This window comes from Balaenoptera musculus, chromosome 17 (assembly GCF_009873245.2).
Source record: "Balaenoptera musculus isolate JJ_BM4_2016_0621 chromosome 17, mBalMus1.pri.v3, whole genome shotgun sequence".
Classification (NCBI taxonomy): domain Eukaryota; kingdom Metazoa; phylum Chordata; class Mammalia; order Artiodactyla; family Balaenopteridae; genus Balaenoptera; species Balaenoptera musculus.
In genome coordinates this window covers 57,294,438-57,317,685 of record NC_045801.1, presented here as the reverse complement: position 1 = coordinate 57,317,685, position 23,248 = coordinate 57,294,438, and the positions used below count along the sequence as shown (strand labels likewise).

Here is a 23,248-nt window from a genome sequence, read left to right as displayed (position 1 = left end):
AACAAACAAACAAAAAACTCAGGTGCTAAACCATGCCTTAAATAGCAAAGCCTCTTTCACGCTTTTTAATAAACACTGTTTTGCAAATCTACTTATGGGGGAAGATGCGATATCTGATTACTAATGATGCTTTATGCGTAACTGCCCATTTCCAGAAAGAATCTAAGAGGATTCTGATATTAATCAAGAACTTAGTTGAGCTACCAGGGAAAATAAGAGTCTCAGAAAAGGGCGTTCTGGGGTTGTCCACAGTTAGCTTCGGGACCTCCAAGATGACCTTGGGATTTTATACTCAAGAGTCTAAGAAAGCTAGTAATTACATGTTCTGCTTTTTTCATATTAGCCTGTAGGTGGCAGCAAATTATCAATATTAAAATTTAAAGGCGAGGTTTGTTTTAGGATCATCGACTAGGGAAAAAATTGGAAAATTAAGGACATGAAGGAAGAACAGAAACACAGATATCGAAATCACCTGGCAAACCTAAGAGTCATGACTTAGGAAAATTATTAATAACCACAGCCGCCCCCACAAAGTGCATTCTGTTTATATCCAAATCTGAGCTAAGTGGTCCCAATACATTACATCATTTACTTGCAACACTTCTGTGAGACAAGGATCACCATCACCATTTACAGATGAGGAAACTGAAGCTTGCAGAGGTTAAGCAACTTGCCCACGGTAACATACCTGAATACATGGTGGAGTTGGGACTCTGAACCTGAATATTTTTATTTGAAAATAAAACTTCAAATCATTCATTGTACAAAGCATAAATATAGACAAGAGTAGGGGGCTGAAGGTCAGACTTTGGGGATACCTAGAGGCAATAATAAATAAGACTCTGTAAAAACTGGTAGAGTAGATCAAAAGCAGTCTATTAATCATTTCCAACCATATAGTTTCCTCAAACCTTGTTATGTGTTTCTAGGTATTATCCCATATCTTATATGTTCAGTAAGAGTAGAGTATTTATTGCAGAGGTAGAATCTGGCATGCTGGAAAAAAGATATTAATTTCTCATTCATAACATGAAAGTTGGGACATGGAAATGTATATCAGTATAGATTACTGATAACTAATGAGAACCTACTGTATAGCACAGGGAACTCTATCTACTCAGTGCTCTGTGGTGACCTAAATGGGAAGGAAATCCAAAAAAGAGGGGATATATGTATACATATAGCTGATTCACTTTGCTGTACAGTAGAAATCAACACAACATTGTAAAGCAACTATATTCCAATAAAAATTTTTTTAAAATATAGATTACTAAAAACTATAAATAATTCAAAATTTCTTATTTGATCATTAATTTTAATGTTCCTCCTCAGAGTCTGACAGAAATCTATTTTTAAAAGACAGAGAAGAGGGAGAAAATACGACATACTTATTGAGATCTAATATACCAGCCACCGTGAGGGGAGACACATTTACATATTATCTTAAAAAAAAAAAAAAAAAAAGCAAGACTCTTACAACCAACACCCAATGAGCAAAGCAGTATTTGTAGTATTTATTTCCATTAGGAAACTGAGGCCCTCTGAGGTTCAGTAATGTGCCCAGAGTCACAGAAATTAAAACGCAGGTCTTTCTGACTCTAAACTCTTGCTCCTTCATGTACACTTTTCATAGAGAAATTCCAAAGAGCAGGGGGCACAAACAGCAGGTCAGAAGGGAAGCTGGAAGCAGAGGGCTTTTCGTTCCCTGCAAGTGTGAGAACACGCGGGGTGCCTGGCTTGAAAGTCACAGATACCATTATCGAGCCTAAGTGACTGCAAATCAGTGATAATTCGTTCCATCAGGTTACTAACATTTTAGCCACTTGCTTAATTCTTCTTCTAGTTGTGCAAACAGATTGTCAGCCTGTCTTCAGTTGCACGCATGGGATCACCCTGAAGAGTTTCATCTGGGGAGGAGAGCCTGGAGCCCACGGACAGGCGAAGTGTTGGTTGCCCAGGTGGGAGACCCACTGCCAAGGGAGCGATGGGGATGAACCAGGAGAACGGTGCCCCTTCAGTCCTGAGACACAATTTTTTCTTCTACATTTTACATCTTTGAACTGGAGATCGTTGTACAACCAGCCGGCTAGGCAGTCCTTGTGGCATCGCTGTTTGTCACCTGTAACTGTGCCTCAAAATGTGCAAAAAGGGTGTCAGTGGCTTAGAAAAATCGCAGACCTCTCTTTTAAGAAAGGCTGTATCACAGGCGTTTTGTGAGAGCAAAATAAATAAAACAGACATGGACTATTCCTAACTGAAAGGGAATTCAGATAAGTCAGGCGATGCACGTGAAGATGTTTCAGGAAAACTTGAACTGAGCTGACTTTAAAAAGTATGCAGAGGAGTGTAACGATCAATGTATATGTCTGAATAAATCTGAAAAAATAAGCATAAAATTTTAAGTGACAATTTTACTTAAAATAAAATTTGTTTTCACTTAAGCTAATTTTAAGTGAAAACAAACCATTGTTTTTTAGTTTAACTTGCAGCAATTTTTTCCCTTAATGAAACGTAAAATAAAGGTACATCTTAAAATCTGTGGTGTCTTCGCTGTGATGAAACATGATACTTTGGACGTCAGAGAATTTGTTAGTACTTTGAGGAAAATGAAGTTCTTAGTGTTTTGTTTCAGTGGAAACATGTCTGAGGAGTGAGAACGGTGGGGAAGAACGAGGAAGAATGGGGAAAAGACTTCAGTCTTGAACAGTCTCCAGTTCTAGAAAACAAGGTCCTGACGTCACACCCTTATCTTTTCACCTCAGGACTCACAGCGCCCAAAATAAAGCAAACGTTCATAAATATTTCATTTGAACTGACTTATTCGCTAAAGATTTGTTCCAACTAAGTTTCTCTCCACCCCCCACCCCCCCCCCACTCCCCTCCTCCCACCCCATGCATAGCCATTCATTTGCTACATAGTCCCAAGAATTTCAAACAGGGAAGGAAATAAAGCTTTTTTGCTACATATTTAGAACCTACAATTAAAACTAAGCCACAGTTGAGAGTCTGGTGGGTACCTCCCTGCTCAGGTGCAGTGGGTCAGCCCCTATAGCGGGGCCCTAAACAGTTCTCTCTTCCCTTCAGTTCTTCGTCTTTCACCTTTTTTTTTTCCAATCAAGGCCAACTATTTCAAGACTTTCTATGATTATCAACTAAAAAATTTTTAACCATTTTCATACACTTTTAGATCTGAAAAGAATTTTGGATCATTGAAATCCAAACACTTCACTGCGTAAAGACAGGAAACAGGGCAGAGATTTTTACAACTAGATGGTGTTGTGGGTTGACTTGCGTCTCCCCCTCCCCCAAAAAAAGATACAGAAACCAACTCCCAGGACCCATAAATGTGTCTTTATTTGGAAACCGGGTTGTTGCAGATGTAATCAAGATGATATCATACTGGATTTAGGTGGGCTCTGATCCAATGGCTGATGTCCTTATAAGTAAAAGGAAGTCTGAACACTGGGACCCGGAGAGACCATCATGTAAAGATCCAGAGCACACAGAGACACAGGGAGCACGCTGTGTGATGCTGGAGGGCAGAGACTGGAGAGGTGCAGCTGCCAGCCAAGGCGAGCCAGGGGTTACCAGCGGGAAGCTAGGAAGAGGCAAGGAAGGATTTCCCTGCAGGTGTCAGAGGGAGCATGGCCCCGCTGACACCTTGATTTTGGACTTCCAGCCTGCAAAACCGTAGAGATAATAAATGTCTGCTGTTTTAAGCCGCTCAGTCTGGGGCACTTTGTTATGGTAGCCCCAGGGAACTGAGCCCCAGGAAACTGAGCCCCAAACCCCGTTACCTGTTTAAAAAATAAAAAGGCAATAATCCCACCTAGCTCTCCGGGTTTTTATAAGAATATTTTAAAGCGTGGGCACATACTATGAAATCAAGGGTGGGCACTTTAAATATTTTTGTTTAAAAAATAAAAAGGCAATAATCCCACCTAGCTCTCTGGGTTTTTATAAGAATATTTTAAAGGACCATGAAATCAAGGGTGGGCACATACTCAGTGTTCGATAAGGATTTGCTGTTTCACTTTCCCGGGTCCTACAAGTCATCCTGGCTATTTCCTCTCTCCTCCTCCACGAAGCTTGATTCACAAGGCTCACTTCCTCACTTCACATCACTCTCCAACCCCTCCCTCAGCATCTGCCCCTTCAACTAAGGACAGTCCTCCGTCACGATCTCATTTGACATCTCTAAGTAGCGCAGACTGAACCTCACTCTGAAGTCTCCGGTCCTGGTACCTCCCACTGCCCTCCCTGGGTCTTTTCCTTCCTCTCTGACATGTGGCTCCGCCTCCCTCTCCCAGGAGTCCACTTCACGCTCCACCAACAATCCCACTACTCCCGCCTTAGTCCAGGCTCTTCCCATGGTTTGCTTAGATCCTTGCCCCCAAAGCTCCCGGATGGTCTCTGTCCCCTCCAATCCATTCACCGCCCTGCCATCAGAGTGATCTTTCTAAAACATGACTCTGACCACGGCACTCCTTGCCATACATCCTTGTATGGCTGCCCACCTCCTAGTAAAGCTCACTGCTCTTGACAATCTGGAGACCACCTATTCCATCTCCTGCTACTGTCCTCACGCCCACACCCACCCCAGTGCGCTCACCGCATCTTCCAAACTGCAGTTCCTCTGCAAGCATGTTATTTGATGGGTTGTTTTTTTTTTTTTAAGGAACGTATTAAAAAGTAAGTTAAAATAAGCTGCCTCCCCTACTTACTTTTCCCATCTGATTTTTTTATTATGGCAAAATATATAACATACCATTTTTGTCATCTTAACCATTTTTAAGCATGAAGGTCAGCGGCATTAATTACATTCACAATGTCGTACAACCACCTTCACCCTCTCTTTCCACATCATGCTCTCCTTCTTTCTGTCTTTGCACGTGTTATTCTCTCTTCCTGAAACCCTCTCCTTATTTCCAAGTCCCATTCATTTCAATAAACCAGTAGGAAAATCTCCTGCTCTTGGAGGAAATTCTCCGGACCTGGTGACCCGGGCTGCTCTGGGCCTAATACCCTCCGTATATTGCCTACTGTACTTAGAACACAGCCGGCTGGGCAGTATTTGACCTTAGCACTGCACTCCGAACACGTAGCTTCGGCCCCGCACAGTATCTGGCGCAGAGTGTCTGGCACACAGGAGATACTCGGCAATACTCTCTGAATAAATGAATTGTAGGAAGGCACCCCGTCTCCCATCCTGGTCTACCTTGCCTCTCTTTTTACTTTATGTATTGCATTCTCACTTCACTGCTTTCACCTAAAAAGGTTTACCTATTTAAAACAGACCTAAAATGTCACTTTTCTGAAGCAGTACAACTCTGTCTCATACATAATCTAATAGATTGTTACCATTTGGAGCAGGGCGCCTACCTTCATGTTACAGAGGAGGTGTGTACACAGCAAACGCTCCGTGGTTGAATAGGTGGGGCGCTAATGGTATCAGAGCAGGAAGAATATAACATCAGCCACTTCCAAGAACATTCAGTTAGGAGGGAAGAAGGTGCCACAAGAGAAGTGTAAGGTACCGGCTACTGAAGTCTGAACGTTAACACAGTCTACCCAAGAGAGAATTTGTAAGAGGATAATCAAGGCCTAGAAGCTTCTCTGGAAAGTAAAACTGTATACACCTCTCTTACACAGTCTTCAAAGAGGCAACGATGGCTTTAAGACAAGAGGAGGAAGAAGAAACTTCGGTCTCTGGGGTTGTTTTCTTTAAGCACATCCAAGAAGAAATATGCGGCCCCTTTTTTTAACCTAGAGATACCAAAAAAATATATATATATATATATAAAACGTATAGTTCAAAATATCTTTATATCTTTAGTGGTCATATCCACGAAGATCACAAGATAAAAATTTTTCCCCTTAAAAGTCTGTGCTTGGGGCTCCAACTTTCTGTGCCTTGTTCTTTGTTTCCGGATGTAACAAAATCCAGAAGAGGGGGAGGAATACTTGGAGGTGCTCACACCAAAGTGGTTATCCTTAAGAGACCCTAAAAGCAGAGGATCCACTTAAGACGGGGCTTCCCAACTGTGACATGACGGACATTGAGAGCAGGACGGTTCTTGGCAGGGGGCATCCCATGCAGCGTCCCATGGGGCATCCCAGGGATCCACCCACTCAGCGTCTGCACCATCCCCTCCTGCACCCAGTGGTAACAACCAAATCGTCTCGAAATCTCCTCCAGAAGTGGCCAAATGCCCACAGTGGGCCAAAAGTGCCCCCACTGACTTCGGGCAAGGGAGCCTCTGACACCTGCTATTTGACTTTGATTATTTTCAGAAGAAAGAGATTCAGGAGCACGGGCCGTGAAACCTTGATACTCCTTAAGGCTGTGATTTTCCCATATTTGCTCATGGTGAGAACAGTAAAACCTTAGGAGAGAAAAATGAGTGGAGTAATTGTCGTGGAGACAGCAAGCAACAAGAAAGCTGAGGAAACTCGAGTCACTCCACCGGGGTGGATGACCCAGGAACCCAGGAGATGAACTGGGCAGTGACAGGGTCATCAAAGAGGAAATTCCTGCAAGCCGGGGAGGGGAGGCAGACAGCACTGAGGCAAAAGGGGGAAGAGAGCTCCCTGGCCAGACGGGCCACCGTGCTCCTGGGGCTCAACTCTGAACACGGGGCCAGACACAGCAGTCAACTTCCTGCCCAAGAAAAAAGGTCACCCTCCCCGAACGTCGCTTCCCAGGAAGAGTGGAGGAGGAAGAAAAGACAGCAAAGGGAGAACATATTCTTATTTTCACGTTTCATGCGCCTCTCCAGATTTTTTTTTTTTTTGGATCTGCAATATATTGTAAAGATGAATAACTAATTATGGTTAATATAGAAACAGAATTTTAAAGTCCTAATTAACACAAGTGTGTAAGAAACATAATGAAGAACACATTCTTTGTTAATGAGGAAAGAATTTATCTCAAGGCTTTATTTCCCAACACACTTGCTGGAGTTCCAAGAGTTAGAGCCAATCCCACAGCATGCAGTTTTCACCATACCAAGAATCTCTAAAATTTGTAGCCAGAATCATATTGATAAAACTGGTTAACCTCTCTCCAGATATTCTTAAACTGACCCTTGAAACTCTTTCATCTTAAAAAAAAAAGAGAGAGGAAAATAAATCTTTAGGCAATTATTTCAGAGCCATCTGTCCCCACAGCCCCAGTCAAGTGTAAAACTGGTAAAACTGGGGCACTCCATGAAAGGGGGTGAAAGGTCAGCCATGGAGGGATTTGGGGATCCCCAACGGGGAAGTCACTCCATCCTCAAATTTCCTCTGTAGGAATAAGAAGGTTCTACATCTCTTCAATTCTGCTCGGATTTTTATTTTGTAAACCATATATTTGCGATTTAAGACCTTGACAATCCTGAAAAACTTTCAAGAAGTGATAACTCCTTCCCTAAAAAGAAGAGAGAATGGCACAGAGTAGAAATCAAGAAGGGGAATAAAACAGAAGGAAAAGGACTCACAGCTAAAGAATTTCAGTTCGAGTTTTTTCCGTGTTTTTAGAGTTTCAAATACGACAGCATGAAACTAAAATGTCAGAGTTTTAAATGGCTCCCATTTCCTGAAACCACTAGAAATAACCAAAGGTTTTTTTTATAAACTAGGGCTGCATCTTTCTGTACGTTAGAAAATCCTTAAGAGAAAGAGTGAGTCTACATAAATAACATTTGGGAAGTTCTCCTTGTAGATGTTCACAGGATGGAAGAGAAAAAGGCAGCCAAGGAAACCAGCTGTGAGACCACTTTGCTGACCGCATGGCAACATGGAAAGTTTAGGTCCAAGTGGCACATTGAGGAATCAATAAACTACCCCACTGTAAGATCCTTGACCAAAGGAAAGGTTATGCCTTAAATGATTAACCTGTTGTATGATATTCGTTACCAGACAGGTGGAGATTTCCTGTGATCAAAAAACAAACAAACCAAAGGAAAAAAAAAAACAACAACACTGGTTTGAGAACTGAGGGTGAGTGTGAGTCCCGACTTAGGCTAAACTTTGTGATTCGGGGACTTCTCAACACCTCTCTTGGCCTCCATGTTCACAACTGTAAAATGAACTGCAGTGTGATTTACTCTTTGCCAGTTTCATTTCATTCATTCAACCAACAATATTTGTTGAACCACAGCTGTCAAGCACTGTTCCAGGTGCTGGGGGAAAAGCAGTGAACAAAAGACTGACACCCCTAATGGAGCCTGTATTCCAGAACCTGAAATCAGTGTTTTTCAAACTATGCACTGTGAAATCCATTTAGCAGTACCAAATGAGCATTTTTAAAAGAAGAAATGGGATAATATAAAATATCAGAGTACATCACACATAGTAAGGATAAGTTCTGTTTCACAGGATTCTGCTTCAGCTATTGACATTTGTATCTATGACAGTTGTGGATCAAGAAGTATAAGGCATTTCTGAACGTGGGCTGGCTGTATCAAGAGAGTTTTAAAGTCCCTGATAAAAGACCTCTTTTTGTACCAGGCACTGGCCCTCATCCTGTCCTTCACTCAGATTGCTTCTGAGGAACATTCTGCTTACAGATTAAATCTTGTTACCTTCTCATTTGCCCCATGATGGCATTTTGGATAAATATCAAAGAATATGTTTTTCAGATCAGTGTTCCCAGCCTTTCTGAGTATGATTCCTTTTAACATCAGTCCTTTTTGTGCACTACTTGTCTGCTGATTAGGAAAATGCATAGTGGTCAATAGCCACGTGAGCTTTTAAATGGATTTATAATGTAGGTATCCATCCTAGGCACTCCTATCTAGAAATACAAAGGCTGCACACATACAGAAGACACTACGCATTCCATCTACGCCTCACAGTTGATGTTCAAACAGATTTGCAGGCTTCTTGTGCCCCGAGGAGTCCTGGGCACAGAGACTGGAGATCCCCACTTTGATTTGCTTATTTTAGAATCACCATGTTCTTACTAGGTGACTGCTTATGGTGGTTTCTGTTTGTTTTACTGCTCTCTCCGCTGTTCCTTTTTTTTAAAATTATCACAAACTAATAAATCTCATGAGCACTGGTGGGTACATGAGTTTGTTTTCAGTTTTTCTTATTCACTTGCTTTTTTTTTTTTTTTTTTTTAATCATTCTGTGTCTAATCCCATGAGCCCAGACTCTTACAGACTGCTAGTAGGAACTGGGGAGGTAATTGTTCAAAATTTGCCTAGAGACACACTCAACCCTACCCACTGCTTCTGTTTTAACAGAAAACATCCAAAGGCAGCAATTACTACAGCTGGGAAAAGTAAAAGGAGGTGGAACAGAGACATAAAAAGACTGAGAGATACCTCAAACAAGCAGCAGAATCCTCCTGGGAATCTCGAAGCCTTGCACACTGATCACCAAGATCTACCTGAGGTCAGGTCACTATGGTCCCAGCTCCCACGGCCAATGTCGCTTAGGCTTTACTCTGTCATTGAGCTCTAACTTCCTACTGTGTGTTGCTCTTGAAGCATTTCCTACACATAGGACTGAGAGTGAGGATGGAGGAGGTCATCCTTTGGGGGCAGGCATAGCGGAGGATGCACTTTCCTGCAGAGGTCCACAGTGGGCCACAGGGCCGGGGAAGGACAGCAAAGGACAGGGCTTCCTGGCAACCCGACTCCCGCAACAGACACCCAGCTGCTGCCTGCCAGTCCCCAACTTCTGGAGATCAGCTCTACTCTGTTACTATCAACATTTTTCCATTCCTGGAAATCCAAACTACACCCCCATAGGTAGCCAAGGATTGTGACCAGTGGTGAGAGGCATGCTGCTTTAGCATGTTCCCTAAAATACTTACAACTAGATTTCATGTTGTAGCCTTTACCATCTTTTTTCTAAATTACCCACTTTTTTTTTTTTTTTTTTTAAACTCCGGGTCTCCAAATCTTGTGTTTTCCCCTATACTCTTTTTTTTTTTTAAAATAACATATACATAAATTTTTTTTTAATTTTTATTTTATTATTTATTTATTTATTTATGGCTGTGTTGGGTCTAAGTTTCTGTGCCAGGGCCTTCTCCAGTTGCGGCAAGCGGGGGCCACTCTTCATCGCAGTGCGCGGGCCTCTCACTATCGTGGCCTCTCTTGTTGCGGAGCACAGGCTCCAGACGCGCAGGCTCAGTAATTGTGGCTCACGGGCCCAGTTGCTCCGCGGCATGTGGGCTCTTCCCAGACCAGGGCTCGAACCCGTGTCCCCTGCATTGGCAGGCAGATTCTCAACCACTGCGCCACCAGGGAAGCCCCCCCATACTCTTTTTTTTTCTTCTTTAATTATTATTTATTTATTTTTGGCTGTGTTGGGTCTTCGTTTCTGTGCGAGGGCTTTCTCTAGTTGCGGCGAGTGGGGGCCACTCTTCATCGCGGTGCGCGGGCCTCTCACTATCGCGGCCTCTCTTGTTGCAGAGCACAGGCTCCAGTCGCGCAGGCTCAGTAGTTGTGGCCCACCGGCCCAGTTGCTCCACGGCATGTGGGATCCTCCCAGACCAGGGCTCGAACCCGTGTCCCCTGCATTGGCAGGCAGATTCTCAACCACCGCGCCACCAGGGAAGCCCCAAATTACCCACTTCTTAAGCTTAAGAAGAGCGACATGTGACCTACTCTTCACTAGTAAGGGAAACATTAACTTCTAGGAAAATCTGCTTACTTCTCTGGCAAGTCACGGAGGTCGTTTAACCGTCTCCAAGTGTTAGCTGTAAAATGAGGGGACTGGCCTGGACGTGGCTGAGGCTGCTTCCAGCTTTGTGCTGCCGGTGCCGATAAACGAAGCTCTTCCCTGATGGTGCCTCCTGGCCTGCGGAGCAATCTCATAGCAGCACGTGGGAGGCAATGACTGCTTCCAAAGGTACAGCAGCTTTGAGTTTTTCTCTTAAAATCTCTCACCTGGATAGTTCTGCATGCTGCTCACAGTATTCCAGAACAAAATCCAGGTCCTCCCTCAGCCGAACCTTGAATTTAGTCAGTGCTTCAGATGCTTAAGCCTCATTTTCGCAAAGACAAAATTGGGGGGAGGGGGGGGGGATCTTCATAAATTACATAGGTGACCAGAAGCGTTCGGATTCCCCCATTTTTTGTTATTTATCAGCTCAATGAACTCAAGGTGATCAGAAGACCGCTAGTGCCCATACAAATAGTTCTACCTTTAAAATCTACTCAATATTCTGTAATATCCTATATGGGAAAAGAATCCGAGAAAGAATAGATATATGTATATGTATAACTGAATCACTGCTATACACCTGAAACTAACACAACATTGTAAATCAACTACACTCCAATACAAAATTTAAAAATAAATAAAATAAAATCTAAGTTCCCATTTATTTATAGATATTTAAATATATAAACATATATTCTAGATATTTAATGAGCCATCTAGCTCTCTGCTTGGAATCTGTAGCAGCTTTACAAACTAGTGGCAACAGAGCAAGATCCCAGTACCTTTTTACACTAAGAATTTTAAGGCCCGGCAAATCCCAAGTTGTGTACAGGTTTCATTACAGCAAACTTAACTTTAGAAAACTAGTAGTTACCAAACTTCTGAAGAGTAGGTGATCCTGGTGGGGATGTATTTCCCCTAGGAGACAAGTAGAGATAGTTTCTGTTCACTCCTGTGTTAAAATCAAACGGCGACTGGTAGTCCTCGTAAAAATCCATCTCTCTACCGTCCATTCCAGATGAACGCAGAACGCATAGTTCTATCACCGCCTGCTATTCCTCGGTTGAGCGCTGCTCTGCCCGTATTCCTTTGGATCACTGCACTGGGCAACCTCGTGAAAGAAATCAAGCCCAGGTTTCTGAGAGCTTGGCTTCCTGGCCCAGGGGCAGCTGTCACACCCTTGGGACAAGCGGGCTGTTTAATAAATGACTTCTCCCCAGCAACCTGAGGAAAGGCTCTAGTCACCACCTGCTGTTCATTTCAGCCAACAACCAACAACCTGGACAGGAAACAGAGCCTTCTGTAGCTTTCTTCAGTAAACAAAGGAGGACCTGGTGCCGCAACATGGCCCCGATGTACAAACAGTTCAAGCGAATGTCAGACACTGGCAGATTGACAAGAAACTACAATTTATTATTTTTTTAAATCGCTCAGCTGACCACGACTACACCAGGGCAGACTTAATCTTCTAGGACAAGGAAGGATTATCAGCCGGTAATCTCCCACAAATGCCATCTGGGGGCTACTTTTTTTTCCACCCTGGATTAGAGTGGAGTCCTGAGAGCCAAGCTTCCTGGTTAAGCGACCAGCTTTCTGTGTGTGGCTTGGTAGAGAAATAAAACTCCATTTCCAAGACGACTTTATCGAAAGCAACGTCTGGCTTTAGTGTAACAAAAGTGTCAGTCTGACTTGTCCTTCTCTCCTTTCTTTTCCTTCCCTTCCCTTCCCTTTTCTGCAAAGATGGTGTTTCCGTTTCATGTACTGAGAAGAGAAGAAAGCCATGCAGGTGAAGCGCCCAGGTCCGTCCTCCTGCCCCTTCCTTGTTAACCAAGGTCAGGCCTGAAAGGGTGGCAATAGCCTGGGTGAAAATATGCCCTGCACAGCAACCGTCGGGGTTGGCTTATAAAACAAAACTTCTAAGTCACCAGATCCACCTCCCAGCCTCTTCACAGACCCTTTCTGAGCTAACCCTGGCCTTTGCCAGAGTGACAGCATTTACGGTTCAGGCTGCTTTCACCCACGTGGCTCAGCTCATATTAAAGAGGTGAAAATAAAAGCAACCTCTCCCATAGGTAGGAGATGGTCTGTTACTGCATAACAAAAAAAAGGCCGTGTTCTACCTTTTCAAATGACCTGATAAAACGGGAACTCAATATATTGTCCCTGGATTAGAAGCAAATATGAAACAAAATATTTTAAGCATGAAAATAAAAATCTGTGGCTAGTGTATAAAATATATATGCACCAAGACAGTCTATATTCATCTTAAGAGTTATCTTCTATTTTTTTTTTTCTGTTAGTCTCATGTTGTACTCTAGTTTTGGCAAGTCTATCTAAGTTTTTAAAAAGTTTACTTGTAACAACAACAAAAAATCAATCTGTATTTTTCTCCTAAGAGATACCAAAATTTGGGCAACTATAAATGCTGTTTATTCTATATTTAGAAATAGAATAAATGGTTTCTTTTTTATTATTGGAAAAAATGAGTTGGCTGGGTTCTTGAAATCCATAGTATCTCTTACCGAGATAGGGCAGGCATCACAGTTATGTTCTTGGACTAGATGTGGTTAATGTGGCGCCCGACCCTTTCAACACTCTACACGTGGTCACCAAATCACTGGTGGAAAACCACATTTCTCCATTCTCATGCTTCCTCCTTGCGCCACAAGTGTTAGAAAGTGTTACAGGCTGATTGTTTGTGTCTCTTCACAATGCATATGTAGAATCCCTAACCCCCAACATGATGGTATTAGGAGATGATTAGGTTTAGATGAGGCCAAGAGGATTGGGCCCTGATGGGATTAGTGTCTTCCCAAGAAAAGAAGGAGAGCTAACTCGAGCTCTCTCCCCACCACGTGAGGACGCAAGACGACAGCCATCTGCCAACAGGAAAAGGGCTCTCACCAGGATCAAATCAACCAACCTTGAACTTCCCAGCCTCCACAACTGTGAGAAACAAATGTCTGTTGTTATAAGCCTTCCAATTCTGTGGTAACTTATTACAGCAGCCGGAACTAAGATAAAAGATATTAGCACCGACTCAGGTAACAGAGCAAGCCGCAGCCACCTCTATGCTCCTTAGAACCCTCAAAATTCCCATGTCCTTGATCTTTGGTGTGGGCACCTATGCTACACCCTCTGCCTGAAACGCCGCCTTTTTTCCACCTGCGAAACTCATTCGTCTTTCAAGACTCAGGCAGAAACACCATTTCTTCTCGGAAGCCCTGCCTTCTCCAGCTCTCCCTTCCGCCAGCAGCACACAGGATGTGATGTGTCCACCTGTCAGTCCCTCTGGGCCTGGACAGCCTCCCCTCCAGGGCAGGGGCTGCATTCTGGACTGCTGTTCTCGCTCTAATCCACGTGGAGTGAAGAAAGGAAATAACAGCTTATGCAGACACTGCATGCCTTATTTATAAACATGAGGATTCCGAATTTAAATGATGTCTCAAATTTTTACTCTACTTGCTTAGGTATCATCTTAGGACTGTTATGTAAAATCTGACTCTTTGAACCAGTTGTAGTTCTCCAGTCAGATCGCAGTCAATACATTCTAGCACATGAGGAAAATAAGAACAGCGAACCAGAGGTGGGAAAAGCATGGGATACGTTAATGGAATGGCAAAAAAATTCAGTAGGCTCAAGAGTCACATGCTAAGTAGAAGGGAGCGGTAAGATATAAAAAATGGAAGTGTAGCTTAGGGACAGACCATTGAAGACCTTGAGTGACAACCTTGTATACTTAATATAATGTGCAAAAAAAGCCACAGAAGGTGTTTGAGCCAGGGGAACAGGATAAAATGTTTTATAAAGATGACTCTGGAAACAGTGTATAGGAGGCACTGTAGCTAGAAAGAGGCTAAAAGAGGGGGGACTCAGAGTCTACTGCCACAGTCCAGGCAAGAGGAATCACCTCCACGTATCCCTCCTCTATACTGAAGCGCCACCAAGAGCTCTTCATCCAACATGTACACATAATATGCCTTTTTCATCCTTTCCCTCTTTTCGTTCGTCACTGACCACACCAACTTCGGACCTACCTGAAGTGTTCCCATACAGCCCAGCGCCCCACAGTGTGGCAGACGTCTCCTGTTTTGTCTCTTTAGCACCCGCTTCTCCTTGAAGAATCACGCTTCACCTGCTCCACAGGGTTCCCAGGGGAGAGCCTTCCATGGTTCCCGCCTCTGCCCCTGGGCACAGGCGTGGGCTAGCGCTTCAGATCTGGCCCATGCAGACATCCCAACCCCGTGCTCACAGGGACTAGTCTAAGGGTACACATCTGACCCCAAAAGCACCAACTACAGGTCTTCCCTGATGTTTACTCAGTGAGTAATGGGAAAAAGTGACTCTTCCTATAACCTGAACTGTTGGATGTCCAGCTGGGGGAGCTGAGAGCTCCTTCTGTCCCCATGCCAACAGGCAAGAGAACCAGTGCAGAAACTGGGAAGGGACAGAGGGAGAATCGGTGACAGCAAAGGGATGGAACAAGAGCGTCTGAGTCCCCAGATCCAGCTACCCTGGGGTTCCCAGTTATGAAACAAATAAATTTCGATTCTGCTTCACTTATGGTTGGAGTTGGAGTCTATCAGTTCTATAGAAAGAATCCTACAATACCTACTTTCCAACATCTCGCACTATTACCCCACCACGTTTCAGCCAAACCTGATTTTCCTATTGCTTGAATACATCCTAAACTTGGCCTAGGCAATTTTCTCGAACTGGTCTCTTTTCCCTATATTTTTACCTGTCAAGTTCCTATCCACTTATCAAGTTCAACTTAATAAGTCACATATGAATGGTATATATACAAGGAATGTCCACTTTAGTACTATATAAAATGGAAAAAATAAACAATACAAATGCTGACAAAGTGGATTATTCAAATGCTAAATAGAACATTCACATAATAGAAAACTATGCAAACATGAACATGATGATGTAGAAATGTATATATTTACAGGGAAAGATATTCTTGATATCAGTAAACAAAGCAGGTTCCCAAACTGTTTGCACTACATGATCCATAATTGTGTGATAACTGGAGAGACCAATCAACCAAAAGAGAAAGTGGGCAGAAGGAGAAATCCCAGAAAAGTGTGTATGCGCTGCAGTGCCAGCAGAGGGCACCCATGGGCAGCTCAGAAGTTAATATTCCAGCCAGTGAAGTATACACCACAGAGCAATAACCCACCGGATGACTCCTGTTGGTGCAAATGGAAATGGAGTTAAGTACTAATGACTACAAAGAATATTAAGTTTCCACCTGCCCATTAACACATCATTCAAATATGTCTAGGTAGGCTCTCCCTAATTTTGAAAGAGTTCAAGAGATAGTCTATGGAAAAGCTATGTAACACGCAAAAATTTACTTGGAGGGAGCTTGAAGGGCACACAGACAGACGATGCAATTGCCCAACAGGAGTGCCAGGCCACAGATATCAGAGCCTGTGGACGTGTCATGATGACACAGCAGCCAGCTGGCCAAATATAGGCCAATTTGATCACCAACATAATTAAGGATAGCAGTGGATTATAAACCATTAAAAATAGGAGTCCAAGAGTCCATATCCGATGGTTAATTGCATGTGTCAATTTGACTGGATCACGAGGTACCCAGATATTTGATTAAACATTATTGTAGTTGCATCCGTGAAGGTGTTTGTGGACAAGATTAACACTTTAATCGGTAAACTGAGTAAAGCAGATTGCCCTCCCCAAAGTGGCTGTGCTTCATCCAATCGGTTGAAGGCCTGAATAGAAGAGTCACTCTCTCTGCCTGACTGTCTTCGAGCTGAGATATCAGTCTTCTGTGTCTGGACTCGGACTTGTAATGAAATTTACACCATCATCTTTCCCGATTCTCAGACCTTCAGATTCGAACTAGAAGTACAGGAGTGCCCCCCTTATTAGTAAAGAATACGTTGCAAGACCCCCAATGGGGGCAGAAACCATGGGAAATTGTCCTATACATACATACCTATGATAAAGTTTAATTTATAAATTAGGCACGGGAAGAGATTAACAATAATAATAGAATGATTATAAAAATATACTAATAAAAGTTATGTGAATGTGGTCTCTCTTTCTCAAAATACCTTATTATACAAATTTAATGCCTTTTCCACCTTAACTAAGGACTTATCACGCACTGTGGCTGTAACTTTCACAGTCTGAGATGCTACAGCAAAACTAGCACGAATTTCTTTTTCCTTCTTCACAATTTCACAAATAGAAGATTCATTCTTACCGTAGATCTTGTCATCCTCAGCATACAATATTTTTCTTTCCTTAATTAGTTGAGAACTTTCATCTTTTCACTTAAAGGAAGCACTTAAAGGCTTCTCTTTGGCATTTCCAAATTGCCAGCATCACTACTCTTGTGCTTTGGGGCCTTTATTAAGTAAAACAAGGGTTACTTGAACACAAGCTCTGTGATACCATGACAGTCAATCTGATAACTGAGATGGCTACCAAGTGACTAGTGGGCAGGATACACTGAACAAAAGGCTGATTCACGTCCAAGGTGGGGAGGAGTGAGACGGCATGAGTTTTCACCACACTACTGAGACCGGTGAACAATTTAAAACTTATGAATTGTTTATTTCTGGAATTTTTCATTTAATATTTTATAACTGCAGGTAACTGAAACCGCAGAAAGTGAAACCACAGATAAGGGGGAATTACCGTATATCATCAACCTTCCTGGGTTTCCAGCTTGTGACTGACTGCTTGGGACTTCTCTGCCTTCATAATTGTGAGGCAATTCTTTACAATAAATCTCTTATTTATAGATATAGATACAGATATTTCGATATAGATATAGATATCCTATTGGTCTATGCCTCTGAAGAACCCAGACTAACATGCCATACAAATAATAAGTAGATCAATAAAGAGGAAGAAGGAAGCCTCTTACAGAAAAACGCTGCATCAACCATCACCGTAAAGACTCAGGCAAGAATCAGGAAGAAAGTTTTAAAAGTGGGATATATACACAGTCTTTTGGGGCCTCCCCACAGATTAATTAGGTGTTGGAATGGAAAATACAGTAACAACACGGGGGAGAAACTGAACACTACCTTTACTGGATGATCAACATTGCTATCACCCGAGAGGCAGGTGGACATGAATCTTCAAATGTGATACCCTGAATACTTATGAGGTATTCATGCTAAGAATGCAGAACCTGAATCTTATTATGAGGAAACATCAGACAAATCCAAAATGAGAAAGGTTCTTTTTTTTTTTTAAAGAGGAAGAGGCTGCATTGTTCAAAAATGTTGATGTCATAAAAAGCTGTGAAAATGATCCACATAAAAGGAGACTAAAAAGACATAACAACTAGAAATCATACCTAATCCTAGACTGGGTCCTGAACCAAAGAGAAAAAAGAAATTCCATAAAGGACATACTGGGTCAGTTTAAAAAACTGGAATACAATGGCAGATGAGATAAAAGTATTGTATCAATATTGAATTTACTGAAGTTACAACTGTACTGTGGTTATGTAAGAGAATATCCCTCTCCTTAGAAAGTACAAATGGAAGGATTTGGGGGCAAAGTGCTATGATGTACGCAACTTTCTCTCTAATGGTTCAGAAAATAAAATACTATGCACGTGAGAATGATAAAGCAGATGGGGTACTGTGTGAGCAGTGGGTGAATGATCTGGGCAGAGTATGGAGCTGTTGTCTATAGTATTCTTATTCTTGCAAACTTTCTGTAAATTTGAAAAGGTTTTTTTAAAACTGACTGAAAGAACTCCTCTTTACGGGGTTAAGTAGGCTTGAAGGAGCTAGAGCGGCAAGGAGTAGGCCCTCTCTCCCAGCCACAATGGGACGAAGTGTCACAAAGGGACTGTGTTCCGCTTGGTCACAGATTAGACATACAGACCCCTTCTGGTTCCTGGCCACTGCTGAGACCTGAAAGGATTCTCTCCACCTTCCCCTGAAGAAGCAGCTGATTGACCCTCCGCGGGAAAAGGAGTCTCACCATCACATCTTTGCTGGTCACATCCTGCCTGAGGAAAACCAGCAGGACCCTGTTCCATGATCAGGATGAGACAGTACAGAGGCCGAGGGATTAAGAAACACCACTGTCATTTCCCCCCCAGTGCCATGTAAGGAAACCTTGACTCAAAACCAAAACAAGGGGCTTCCCTGGTGGTGCAGTGGTTGAGAATCTGCCCGCCAATGCAGGGGACACGGGTTCGAGCCCTGGTCTGGGAGGATCCCACATGCCGCGGAGCAACTGGGCCCGTGAGCCACAACTACTGAGCCTGCGCGTCTGGAGCCTGTGCTCCACAACAAGAGAGGCCGCGATAGTGAGAGTCCCGCGCACCGCGATGAAGAGTGGCCCCCGCTCGCCATAACTAGAGAAAGCCCTCGCACTGAAACGAAGACCTAACACAGCCAAAAATAAATAAATAAATTAAAAAAAAAAAACCCAAAACAAAACAACATAGAAAACAAACTTATGGTTACCAAAGGAGATGGTCAGGGGAGATAAATTAGGAGTTTGGGATTAACATATACATACTACTATATATAAAATAGGTAAACAACAAGGGCCTACTGTATAGCACAGGGAACTATACTTAATATGTTATAATAACCTAAAATGAAGAAGAATCTGAAAAAGAATATATATACATGTATAAGTAAATCACTTTGCTGTACACCTGAAACCACACAACACTGTAAATTAACAATATCTCAATTTAAAAAGTACCATGAACCAAGCACACAAAAAGGTACTTAGTTTCAAATATGAAATCCAATTTAAAATCACAAGGGTAGAGGCTCCATTATTTACACAATGTTTCGATTAATCCTCGAAAAACCTCTGTGATGTAAGCGCTATGACTGTCCCCATTTTTCAGATGGAAACAAAGCAGAGACAGGGTCTGTAAACATCCATGCCCATGTAAAGCTGGGATTTGAAACCAAATTCCAGGAGCTGGAATTTGAAACCAGGTTGTCTGTCTCCAAGGCCTGTCCCCTTTCTGCACCAGGAGAAAGCTGGACTGCAGTTAAGAAGCAGGTGAGGAACCAGGACCTCACATACCAATCACCTGAGAATCTAATTACAGTGCAGCATCTGCATCACTAACAAGCACCAGACGAGGGGAGGCTGCTGGCAGGGGACCACGCGGAGTAACAAAGTGATGGAGGACCTTGAACAGCAGGCTGAGGAGCACGAACATGATTTTCATAACAACAAAACAACACTTACTTGTTAGCCTTTACGTCATCCTTACGGCAACACGGGGTTGGTAAAGTTATCTCTGGTTTCCAGATTAGTAAGGGTAAGGAACCAAAGGACAGAGCCCAAAAGTCTCGTAGCAGGAACCCTCACACTGCATCTAAGCAAGGGGGAGCTGGGTCAGGCTATTAGAAATGGGAGGGAGATGGTCAGAGCTGTGTTTTAGAACAGGGGTCCCCAACCCCCAGGCCATGGTCTAGTACCGGTCTGTGTCCTGTTAGGAACTGGGCCGCACAGGAGGTGAGCAGCTGGCGAGCACGCAAAGCTTCATCTGCCGCTCCCCATCGCTCGCATTTCCGCCTGAACCATCTCCCCCATCGCTCGCATTACTGCCTGAACCCTCCCCGCCCCCAACCCCGTCCGTGGAGAAACTGTGTTCTATGAAACCAGTCCCTGGTGCCAAAAAGGTTGGGGACCACTGTTTTAGAAAGATCGTTCCTGCCTCCATATGAACATGGATCACAGAGGGGAGATAGGAAATCAGTGAAACCATCAGCAGCACCAAGGCTGTTATGGACTGAACTGTGTCCCCCACAAAATTCATAGGTTGAAGCCCTAATCCCCAATGTGACTGTATTTTGGATACAGGGCTCTAAGGAGGTAATTAAGGTTAAATAAGGTCATAGGGTGGGGCCTTAATCCAATAGGAATGGTGTCCTTATAAGAAAAGACAAGACACCAGGGAAGCACATGCACAGAGGAAAGGCCCTGTGAGGACACAATGAGAAGGTGGCTGTCCACAAGCCCAGGAGAGAGTCCTCACCAGAAACCAACCCTGTTGGCACCTTGATTTTGGACTTCCAGCCTCTAGAACTGTAAGAAAATAAACTTCTGTTGTTTAAGCCACCCAATGGCAGCCAGAGCAAACTAATACAAAGAGTGTGTTCCAGGGAGCAATAGTGGAAAGAGAAAGGCCAAGACATATTGCAGGACACCACGGAGGGATCTTCAACAGACCCTGGAGCCCAACTGGATGACTGGGGTGTGGGGGAAATAAAGACCAAGCTCTACCTGTGATTCCCCAGCAGGAGCTGTGGAAGTGTGTGACGGCATCAATGAAGATGAAAGGAGGGAAGAGGAGCAGTGGAAGGAGGGAGAGAGGAGACTTTAAAGGACCAGAGAGTGGATTCCATTTGGGCAGGTTGGGTTTAAAATGCTCAGAAAATTATGAATGTAAATGGCCAGCCAGTGGTTAGAAATTAAACTCTGGGGCTCAGGAAAAGGTTAGGGCCAAAGATATCAATGTGGGAAACCCCAAGACTGTCAAGGAAAAGCCCAAAGAGAAGAGAGGTCCTATGAAAGGAAGAAAGAAAAAAGGCAGTGAATACCTGCAAGTAGGAAGCAGGCCAAGGAGCCTGCAAAGAGCAAGAACTGCCCTTTGATGATGATGATGATGGTGGTGATGGTGATTATGGTAGTGGTGGTGGTGGTGATGATGGTGATGGTGGTGGTGGTGGTGGTGACGATGGTGATGATGGTGGTGGTGGTGGTGGTGGGGATGGTGACGATGGTGGTGGTGGTGGTGGTGGTGGTTGTGATGGTGATGGTGGTGGTGGTGGTGGTGGTGGCGATGGTGATGGTGGTGGTGGTGGTGATGGTGGTGGTGGTGGTGGTGATGGTGGTGGTTGTGATGGTGACGATGGTGGTGGTGGTGGTGGTGGTGGTGGTGGTGATGGTGATGGTGATGATGATGAAGACAATGACAATAATGATAACTCACCCCTAAGGAACCCTTACTATGTACCAGACATTCTCCTATGCACGTTACACCAACCGTGTGGGGTAGGTTTTTTCACTACCCCCATTTTATAGATGAGAAAACTGAAGCACCCAAAAGTTAAATAACTTGCCCCAGACACATAACTAGCAAGTGGTGAAGCTAGGATTCAAACTCGGGCAGTCTGGCTCAAGTGCTCTCAAGAGGCAAAACACATGGACAAAAACTTCAGTGCCCAATACCACAGGAATAGTGGGAGGAGAAAAAGTGGACAGGACCAAATGCTACAGAGATTTATAAACAAACCACTGGACTCGGTGTCCCAGTGATCTTGCATAGAAATTGTAGTCAGAGCAACGGTAGAAGACAGATAAGGGGGAGCAGAGGCCAGGGGAGGGACGAGAGGCTAGAAGTGAGTGAACAGGAGGTGGGGTTGGTTGGTCTGTATGTTCCTTTGTAGTGTATGCGATGGATGAGATAAAGGAGGCAGTTCAGGACAACATCCCTGGCTCAGGAGGAGGCTTCAATTCCTACACTGCATACTCCTGACTTTCTTTTTTTTTTTTTTTTTTTTTTCTGACTTTCTTTTAAAAGTATGTCAGCCCTCAGAATAAAAATTCTATGTTAGAATTGTAGGAAATACTCCCTATGGGAATGCCATTACTTTCTCCCTTTATTTTCTACCCCAAGGGGAAAAAAGTCTATTGTGGTACTGTGTTTTAAGAAAAAACTTTCCCCCTTGGAACCACCTTCTCCAGAAAAATGCACAAACTAGTGAACATATTCAAATTATTCAGACCTAAATGCAGATCTTTTAACTGATAAATGAGTTCCAACCAACTCTGTTACTTGACCTATTGACTTGCAAAGAAATTCTCACTTGGCAGGAGCTCTGAACGTTTTGGGTGGAGTGCGTTTCTGCCTTCTCAAAATAACTGAAATTGAGCTCCTGTCCAATAAACAGGCCAGAGGCTTTTTTTTCTTTACTTTAAGAAATGTTTTTGGAGGTATTAAAGAGCAAGAGTCTTAAGAAAAATATCAAACAACCTAACCTTACACCTAAAGCAATTAGAGATAGAAGAACAAAAAAACTTCCAAAGTTAGCAGAAGGAAAGGAATCATAAAGATCAGAGCAGAAATAAATGAAAAATAAATGAAGGAAACAATAGCAAAGATCAATAAAACTAAAAGCTGGTTCTTTGAGAAGATAAACAAAATTGATACCACTAGCCAGACTCATCAAGAAAAAAAGGGAGAAGACTCAAATCAACAGAATTAGAAATGAAAAAGGAGAAGTAACAACTAACACTGCAGACATATGAAGAATCATGAGAGATTACTACAAGCAACTATATGCCAATAAAATGGACAACCTGGAAGAAATGGAAAAATTCTTAGAAAAGCACAACCTTCCGAGACTGAACCAGGAAGAAACAGAAAGTATAAACGGACCAATCACAAGCACTGAAACTGAAACTGTGATTAAAAATCTTCCAACAAACAAAAGCTCAGGACCAGATGGCTTCACAGGCGAATTCTATCAAACATTTAGAGAAGAGCTAACACCCATCCTTCTCAAACTCTTCCAAAAAATTGCGGAGAAAG

The 23,248-nt window shown here is 43.2% G+C and overlaps 1 protein-coding gene across 5 annotated transcripts in view; it reads right to left on the bottom strand.

Annotated features, from left to right (window-relative positions):
• Window positions 1-23,248, bottom strand: part of TPD52 (tumor protein D52) — a 123,101-nt gene that overhangs the window by 31,845 nt on the left and 68,008 nt on the right. For 2 of the 5 annotated variants that reach the window (XM_036830175.1, XM_036830176.1), the window contains exon 1: window positions 11,540-11,770. The exons of 2 other annotated variants lie outside the window; for them this stretch is intronic. In XM_036830175.1, coding sequence (XP_036686070.1) covers window positions 11,540-11,678 — 139 coding nt within the window. In that variant the 5' untranslated portion in view covers window positions 11,679-11,770. Of the gene's footprint in view, window positions 1-11,539; window positions 11,771-23,248 lie in introns of those variants that run through there. One more of the 5 variants, XM_036830177.1, reaches the window with a different exon arrangement.